The 9,054-nt window shown below is 41.7% G+C and overlaps 1 protein-coding gene across 1 annotated transcript; it reads left to right on the top strand.

Moving 5' to 3' along the window:
- Nucleotides 1-417: 417 nt before the first annotated feature.
- On the top strand, nucleotides 418-9,018 carry LOC118432742. Its single transcript, XM_035844351.1, has 12 exons — nucleotides 418-772; nucleotides 1,040-1,438; nucleotides 1,781-1,897; nucleotides 2,318-2,573; nucleotides 2,814-2,962; nucleotides 3,124-3,345; nucleotides 6,096-6,284; nucleotides 6,496-6,839; nucleotides 6,950-6,994; nucleotides 7,123-7,232; nucleotides 8,207-8,394; nucleotides 8,863-9,018. Exons 1-12 carry the CDS (start codon nucleotides 430-432, stop codon nucleotides 8,919-8,921), a joined length of 2,421 nt encoding a protein of 806 aa, XP_035700244.1. The 5' UTR covers nucleotides 418-429; the 3' UTR covers nucleotides 8,922-9,018.
- Nucleotides 9,019-9,054: the final 36 nt, after the last annotated feature.

The raw sequence follows: 9,054 nt of genomic DNA, 5'->3' as shown, positions 1-9,054 counted from the left end.
CAAGTCCAACTTGACCAAGACTGTGCTGGTGGATGGTCTCGATGACCCATACCACATCTACCTGTCCACGGCAGCGCCTCCTGGCGTAACCACTGGTAAGTACAGCTCCTGACAGCTTCCCACTATAAGTACAAAATACAATGTACATAGTATGTATGTACAAAGAAATTACTATGATTCCATAGTATTAAACGGCCAGAATTTCAAACAAAGGTGAACATCATTAGACATAAATCATGCAAATCAGAGTATAAATGAGTCAAGTGGAAACTCGCAGTTGAGTGGAACAGCTCTATTTTCTGTCCTCACCGAGCAGTGACACCTACGACAACATCACCCACGACTGTCGTGCCCACCACCAAACCCACGACTGTCGTGTCCAGCACCAAACCCACGACTGTCGTGCCCAGCACCGAACCCACGACTGTCATGTCCAGCAACGAACCCACGACTGTCGTGTCCAGCACCGAACCCACGACTGTCGCGTCCAGCACCAAACCCACGACTGTCGTGTCCAGCACCAAACCTACGACTGTCGCGTCCAGCACCGAACCCACGACTGTCGTGTCCAGCACCGAACCCACGACTGTCGTGTCCAGCACCGAACCCACGACTGTCGTGTCCAGCACCGAACCCACGACTGTCGGGTCCAGCACCAAACCCACGACTGTGATGCTCAGCACTGCACCCACGACTGCCGCGTCCAGCGCCAAACCCACGACTGTCGGAGCCAGCACCGAACCCACGACTCCGGCCATCACACCTTTTACTGGTAATCGCTGGACTCAATTCTCACACCTTGCTCTACATTTTAGTTAGAACAATTTTTGTACACTTCATTATTCATATAAGCCAGAGAGATAAACATTAATGTACATGCAAACTTTCAGGTTATTTAGAATTACAAGAAATGAGTTAGAGATGAGTTAGAGTTAATCTTTGTTGAAATGTCCGTTAATGAGTATGACTTGTCTTGGCATGCTGCTTATACATCTATTTTTTTCATGGAGTACAGTCATTGAAACATGTTTATTTGCAGGCTGTCCTTCTGGCTACTCTGCCCATGGGGGTTCGTGCTTCAAGGCGTACAACCAAGGCAAAACCTACAAGCAGGCCAGGCAGGTGTGTGCAGCGGACCGGGGGCTTCTGGCCATGCCGAAGGACGAAGACGCGGACGACTTCTTGAGGGACCTGAAGGACACCGTGGATCCCAACTCCCCTTTCTGGTTTGGCCTGAGCCATCCGAGCGGCGAGGGAGGGTGGATGTGGCAAGATGGGACTCCGTACAACACAGCCACGGACTGGCCGAATGGGGGGTGGCAGCCGGGGGAACCCGACAATGAAGGGGAAGGAGAAGTCTGCGCTAACCACTTCCGTACCGGCTGGAACGACGCGCCCTGCTCGACTCCACACAACTTCATCTGTCAGCTGAATGATGGTGTGTCACCTGCTTAGTTAGGCCTAGGAAAAAAATGTTGTGTTTTGACTGAAGATCCAAGCCTTTTTGGGTTGGTCCAAAAACTGCGCAAATAAACAGTTTGTATTCTGATGAAGGGTAAAAGTATCCACAGATTTGTAACCATTATGCACAGAATCAAAGTTTAGCATTGAAAATATAAGTGTCCTCATGCTAGAAGAAAGTGTATGGTATGCCACCCAGTAAGGGGCGGTATAACCCAAACGGTGCTGTAATACACCGTTTTACTTCAGTTTTAAGATATTCTTGTCTCAGAACTTTATCATGCCCGATTGAAGGACTAACACAATATTTCTCCCACAGTAATCGACTGCCCCCTGGGGTACCACCAGTGCGCACACGGACAGTCCTGCATCCTGGCGCGGCAGCGGTGTGACGGGCGGGCGGACTGTACAGACGGGAGTGACGAGGAAGGTTGCGGTAAGGTATCACGGTTCTTAGATCCGCATATGTACGAAAAATGTTTATTTTCTGGGAGAAATCATATTCAAAGGACCCGATATTCATCATTTCCTTCCTGTTCTCGTTTATTTTGTAACCTTTAACCTCTAGTAGTTTTTAGAACTGTTCTGTCGTGGTTTTTTATTAAAACTGAAAAAAATTCAGAGCAGATCTAAAATAAAGAGATAGTTGCTGCAGGCAACGGTCTGTCGGTTTTGTGGGAACGATTCGTTCAATACAAAATTATTTCTCTTGCACATTTTCTATAATGTATTTGCATGTTTGGTAGATTTCCTAATCAATTATTATTTCCGTATTGTTTATCAGTGCCTCTAGTTAATACTTATGTTACTGGTATGTAGATGTTCAAAGCCGATTTCTTAATTTTCTAATCTTCAGTGTGCCTGCCAACTCCTGTGGATCTCAGCCTCGGCGGTAGACTTGCGATGCTGCCGAATCAGCTGGGCCAGACGACGTTTGAGGAGATACAGAATTCCTCTGCCGTGGAGCTGCTCGACAGTTCGACCAGCCACGCAGAGAGCCGGCATCCTGAGTTCCGGGAATTCGCATCTACGGTCATCTTCCCGCGATGTGCTGTCTCCGAAGAGAACAACACATTCTGCACTTCACATGGAGACAACACGGCCTCGTGCATGTGAGTAGTCTGTATCGTCTCACTAGAAAAAATGACAATGATTTTGACAATTTCAATTCATTCATTGGATTTTTCTAAGATCGAATAGTGAACGACAACCACTTTATACTCAAGATTGCAATAAAATGCTGAATTGCATGTATTTGTTTGTTTTAAATCTGTCTTAAACTTCTGTAATTGTTGGGGGTGGTGACAAAACCTCACAATGTCAGGGTGTTTGTAAACCTGCCTGTTTTGTAGGACACAGCTGCTGCCGTGCCACTCGTGGTGTGAGGAAGTTCTCCACATGGCTGATGACCGGACGAAGAACCGGTTCCCTACCTGTGACCTGTTTCCGTCACCACCACACGCCTGTTGGAACCCGGAGCCAGACAAGAAGTACAACCAAAGTAAGGACTCACTGACATTGCTCGATATTGTCACTCAATCCCTCAGATTTTACCAGTTCCTGCATAATCACTTCGCAGAGCAGAAAGGAACATTCTTTTAACGATACACATTCAGGAATGCATCATTTGAACATTTATACAATTCCATTTCTCCTTCCCAGTTTGCTACCATGGTAGTGGCATGAACTACCGCGGTACATGGAATAAAACTACATCCGGGGCAGACTGTGTGAAGTGGTCCGCTGCGCAGGCTGGTTTCTACCCGACCAAGTACCCCTGGGCTAACCTGGAGAACAACTACTGCCGCAACCCTACTGGACTCGGACAGCCATTTTGTATGACGGAAGATGGCAGCCAGGAGGAGTGTGACGTCATTCCGTGCAGTAAGTTGTATCGTCAAGATGGGAGACATCCTCTGAACCTTGTCATGTTTCTTAGGCCTCCCCATTTCAATTTCTTGGCTGTCAGACTTGACTTGAAAATTAAAATCTATCAAGGGGTTAAGGTAAAAAATTAAAGGTCTAAGAGAAAATTTGAAATCAGACAACATTTAACCCCAAAATTGTGTAGGAAAGCCACAGACTTTCCTCTTAGAGTCTTTTCCATACTTTTGGTTCCGTTTTATAAAGCGAGAGTAAAGAAAGTCTGGCCAAGCATTATATAAAGATTATTATGCCCCTTGTTTTTTTGTCGATTATTCGTCTCATACAAATCCGGCAATCCTTGAGCAATGTGTAAAAGACATTATATTGCAATCCATACTATGTATGGATTGAAATATAATTAAATACATTGTATGGATTGCAATATATTGTCTTTTGTCGTGCTTCTTCTTCTTCTTCTCCTGCCAAATCCTCAAATGGATTCAACCTTTTCATTTTTGGGCCAATTGACCTGAAATTGGGCATGGAGGTAGAGATAGCAAATACCCCCAGGATTTTTTTCCACTTTTTTTTTATATAGACCTTAGAAATTATGATATTTAGGGTTTTTGGTCATTTTTAGACCAAATATATATATTTTGGGCCCCTGTGCCCTGGTATTACAACCTAATGACCTGACATTTGGTCTATAGGTGTATCATACATATGTCCACAGGACCCCATCAATTCTTTTTGCATAAGTCACTTAAAAAATGAGTTGTTTTGGGGTTTTCAGCCATTTTTGACTAATAATGTATATTTTTTGGCTCCTATGCATTGAAATCAACTGACCTGACATTTGGTTCAGAGGCGCATTGGACATATGCCCACAGGACCCCATCGACACTTTTAGCATACGCCACTTAAAAATGAGTAATTTGAGGGATTTTTGGCCATTTTTGACCAAAAATGTATATTTTTGGCTCCTATGCCCTTGTATTGAAACCAAATGACCTGAATTTTGGTATAAAGGTGTACAGAGCATATGCCCACAGCACTTAATTTTCACTCCTGGCATATGTTACTGAAAATTGTTGAATTTTGGGATTTTTTGCCATTTTTAGACTAAAAAAGTATATTATTGGTTCCTGTGCCTTTGTATTAAAACCAAACGATCTGGATTTTGGTATGCGGGTGTGTACATTATCCATCCACAGAACTCCATTCACACTTATGGTGTACATTACATAAATGGCAAAAATCGGGATTTTTTTGTCATTTTTAACCAAAAATGTATATTTTGGGTTCCTGTGGCATCAAATAGCCTACTGATCTGGAATTTTGAATATGGGTGTTTTTTTTTATTTCTTTCTTCACATTTCTTTAAAGAGGATGAGACGGAAAGCAGACCCTGCTTATCGAGGTCTTCTCCTCATGTACATAAACAAAAATAAGGACACATATAAAGGACTACAAAACGCTAAATAACAAAGTCAAGAGATAATGATAATGACATGAAATAAAACAACAAGAAATCAAATAACAAAGTGACGTGTAGCTGGTATGAAAATTTAGAAGTAATCAAATAAGGTTATAAGTCAACTGAAACAACCTGTCTGTTGGATGAACTTAAATACAACATCAAATAAATGACAGTCCTGAATGGTGGATAATGTGGGTTTCCCCCGAGTAAAGTTGAACACAAATCATAACTGCATGAAGATAAACAAGGAATCAAATAACAAAGTGACATCTGGCTAATATACAAACTTAGAAATAATCAAATAAGGTTATAGGTCAGCTAAAACGATCTGTCTGTTAGATGAACCTAAATACAACATCAAATAAATGACAGTTCTGAATGGTAGATAGTACTGGGTTTCCCCTGAGTAAGGTTGAACATAGAATATTTTCAGTGGTGTGTCTTGGGTCGAATGATAAGATACCCTGCATTAACATAGCCGCTAAGGATGACAACATATCAAGTCTTGCATTATTGTATAAAGGACAGTGTAGAAGGTAATGTATAGTGGACTCGTTGGGGTGACTACGTTTACACATAGGACTATTTACACAGTTATGTTGGAACAGGTGGAAATTCAAATGACCGAAGTTAAGTCTAAGTCTAGTGAGGTGGATTGATGGGTATCTGGGACCATGAGAGAAATGGAGGTGGGTAGGAGGTCTATAGTAAAAAGGCTCCAACTCTTTTTTGAAACTAGAAAGTGAGTGCTCTAGTAGTGAGCGGTTATTGATTCCATAAATGAACAGAGGATGGTAAAAATGATCTTTTGTACTTCTCAGTTCTAGAAGGAATTTGGATATAATTTTGATTAGCACGAAGGCTGTATGTAGTGCGGTCACAGGACTTGGGTGGAATACTTTCACGTAGATATTCTGGTGTTAAACCGTTGACCATTTTGTAAAAATGAATAAGTTTGTGCTTTTGGCATCTGCTGACAACAGTTTCCCATAGTTGGGTGGCTTTAGCAATAGGAATGGAAGATGTGTCACATAGACCAGTCCATTTTGCGTAGACAGGGATGTTCCGGAAGAGTCCATTTGTGTATTTGGGGAGGGGGGATGTTCTTAAATCCATCTTGGAGTGGGATGATGTTTTGGGAAAGATCAATTTCTGCAAACGGTTGATATGGAACAGTTCATTTTTGCATTGGGATGGATGGATTGAAATATGCTGTATTTGCTCCTAAGCAAATGTCGGCCTTTCTAGTATACTATTGCCTTTTCTGATGTATTACTATCACCCCCAGATCTCTTTCTCTGCGAGGACTTGGGTCCTCCAAACTACGGCCACAGAACCCCTCTCAAAAGGTACTACAACGTGGGGGATAGGGTCGCGTACACCTGCAACGTGGGGTACTCACTAAAGCCTGGGGCTCCCACCGACGTGAGGTGCACTGATGGAGGCCTCTGGCAGTATGACAAGCCCAGCTGTTCAGGTGATTGTTGTAGACTACATAGTATTTGGTAGTATAGAATAGAAATTTAATGAATATAATCTAGACAGTATTAGAAAACTTGTCAAATATCAACTTGTAGTCGTGTTAATGACAGACTATCAGTATAGATCATGATCATTCTGAAATTCTAAAGTACCTTCTGTGGGTGTAAGTTATCCTAAAAATGGACATGTCCTTTTCCCTTTCTTAGTGGATTTCCAGATTAGGCTGGAAAAGGAGCTACTCGATGTGTACAACACAAACCAGGCGCCTGGGGCTGAGACTGAACCTGGCAGTAAGACTGAGACTGAAAATGAAACTAAGACTGACACTTTGGCTGAAACTGGCTCGAAAATTGACACTATGACTGAAACTGAGACTGAAACTGAATCTAAAACTGACACTTTGGCTGAAACTGGCTCGAAAATTGACACTATGACTGAAACTGAAGCTAAGACTGACAATATGACGGAAACTGAAACTTTGACTGAAACTTCGAAGCGCTCTCGGTCCGTCATCCGTTTCAATGGCTCTGTGGAACAGATCGTCGACTTGGTAAGTTTTAGCACCCGTAACACACTTGAAATCTTTGTTGGTCTACAGCAAATAGACAACCCAAGGATGTAACAAAACGCAACTAATCATGGCGATGACTTTTATTACAGGACGAGAAGAAGGAGCTGCTGATTGCCTCTGTTGCCATCGACTTCGTAAGTTGACCCAATTATGTAAACTACAGGCACTTCATAAAATGTTCCATTCATGTCGTTTTCTCATTAAAATGTTTAAGGGATTTTCTATTCTTATAAATCTGAAAATATATTTTGTTATTTTTCAGACCTGGCAGGACAGCCGGCTGAAGTGGGAGCCAGAGTACTACGGGAACATCCGGAATCTCACCGTGCGGGGCAGCAGCATCTGGACTCCGGCATTTACTCTGAAGATGAAGTATGTAGTATCTTCTTTAATGTGATTAAAATTGTCAAATCTGATTTTGCAGAAATATGTATTCATTTTCGGACATAAGCATTTATCTTCTAATGTAAGTTCATTGTGATGGAAAACGGCATTAATGAAATTTTAAACTTTAAGACCGTACACAAATCTGGTCCTTCTAAATTTGCCAAGCACCTTTGACCCTTTGCTGACGTCACACTTTCGGTCTGGATGTGTGACATAGGCTTTGGGTCATTTCACCTTGATAAGGACCAGAGGAGTGGTCGAAAGCTTGTTAGTAAATGCTTTGTTGTTGTGTACGGTCTTGAATTATAGCATTTCTTTCATAAGCATTAATCTTGTGTCAAATATTAAATGGAATTTATCTCCGCCCAATATAATAACATGGACAATATTTATGACGATTTTGGAAACAATTCTTTCAATAGTTACATCATGCTGGTAAATTAACTTGAAGTTCATCTGTGTTCGTAGAAGTCATTCTAAATAAAGTTAAACTGCAATTTCCAACACAAAAACATGACTTACCCAAATCTGTCAATTCTGTGACAAAGACGAGTTGATCAGTTGAAAATTCGGGTTAGCCTACTTTTGTCTTGGAAATTGCTGTTTAACTTTATTAAGAATGCTGGTAGATTGTAGACAAATAATGGGCTTTTAAAGGTAGATCCCAACAAAAATTCAGTAATGAATAAAATTAACAACCCAGTTCAGGTAACAGAAGTACTAAATTCTTATACGTGTAGCAAACTTGTTTTTTTCTGTAAACAGAATCTTTAAGCTTTTCTCAGGTCACAAATTGCAGGATTTTACCTTCAGTAAAACACAACAAAATGAGCAGTTCAAGTACTTGTAGGCAACCTTCCATCCGTCATTGTACCTAAAGAAACAGTCTGTGGTTGTTGAAAAAATTCTATAATGACTAGTCAAACAAAAATGACGACACTTTGTTGATTTATCCACAGTGCTGATCCTTTGTACCAAGGCCTTCCAAAGGACGTACCGGTCCTGATCACCATTGATGGTACGGTAACATGGAGGGTGGAGACTCTGACCAGCACCATCTGCGATGCAGACCCGTTCTTCTTCCCTGCCGACACCATGGAATGCCACATCTGTTTCTCTGTGTCCTCTGCTATTGGGCAAACCATCGGTAAGTTTTGCAGATATCTGATGTAATGAGATTAAGTCAATCAGTGAAGCATTACGAGGCCAGTTCAATGAAAAACTCGACTTTTTTTAGACTATTGCGGAATGCGTGTGATATCTATGCATGTTATCTGTTTTTTTATTTATTTCTTAACCTCAAATAGTTTAACACGAGTGTAGCACGAAATCCAAGACTTAAGTACAAGTGAATACCTTAAAGTAAAAGGTAAAGATCAATGTTGAAAAAACACCAACTTTACAAATGCTTTAAGTATGCGTAAAGCAGAGTAAGGCGCGATAATGAAGCCAGTCATAATCACTCACTATTATGCATTGCTGTCATCAGAGTCGCGGGGTGTTCATTATTCTTTTTTTTTTCTTATGTGTCTTTCTCATGAAATAAAAAGAAAAGAAAAAAGAAAAGAAAATTGAATTCTTAGGCTATGTGCTTAAAATCATCTGTTGGACACAGAATGCGGAGGGGGGAGTTCCTGCAACGTCTGGTCTCCCCCACAAGACGAGGGCGAATAGGATTCGGAAGGACAAGATCTTCGCTAAAGGCGGCAAGGAGTCGTGCTTCGCTGTTTATCTGCAAAGGGTCCCGCTGTTCCACATCGCCACGACTGTTACCCCCTGTGCCATCCTGGCGGTGCTGATGATCATC

The sequence above is a fragment of the Branchiostoma floridae genome, chromosome 16, assembly GCF_000003815.2.
Source record: "Branchiostoma floridae strain S238N-H82 chromosome 16, Bfl_VNyyK, whole genome shotgun sequence".
Taxonomy (NCBI): Eukaryota; Metazoa; Chordata; class Leptocardii; order Amphioxiformes; family Branchiostomatidae; genus Branchiostoma; species Branchiostoma floridae.
Note: the sequence above shows the minus strand (reverse complement) of the source record. Positions and strands in the feature narration are given on the sequence as shown.

Coding starts and splice junctions, on each gene's coding strand:
- LOC118432742 (XM_035844351.1), top strand. CDS start 430: ATGTCCAGCAACGAACCCACGACTGTCGTGTCCAGCACCGAACCCACG. Junction 2,574..2,813: donor GACAACACGGCCTCGTGCAT/GTGAGTAGTCTG, acceptor CCTGTTTTGTAG/GACACAGCTGCTGCCGTGCC. Junction 7,233..8,206: donor GCATTTACTCTGAAGATGAA/GTATGTAGTATC, acceptor ATTTATCCACAG/TGCTGATCCTTTGTACCAAG.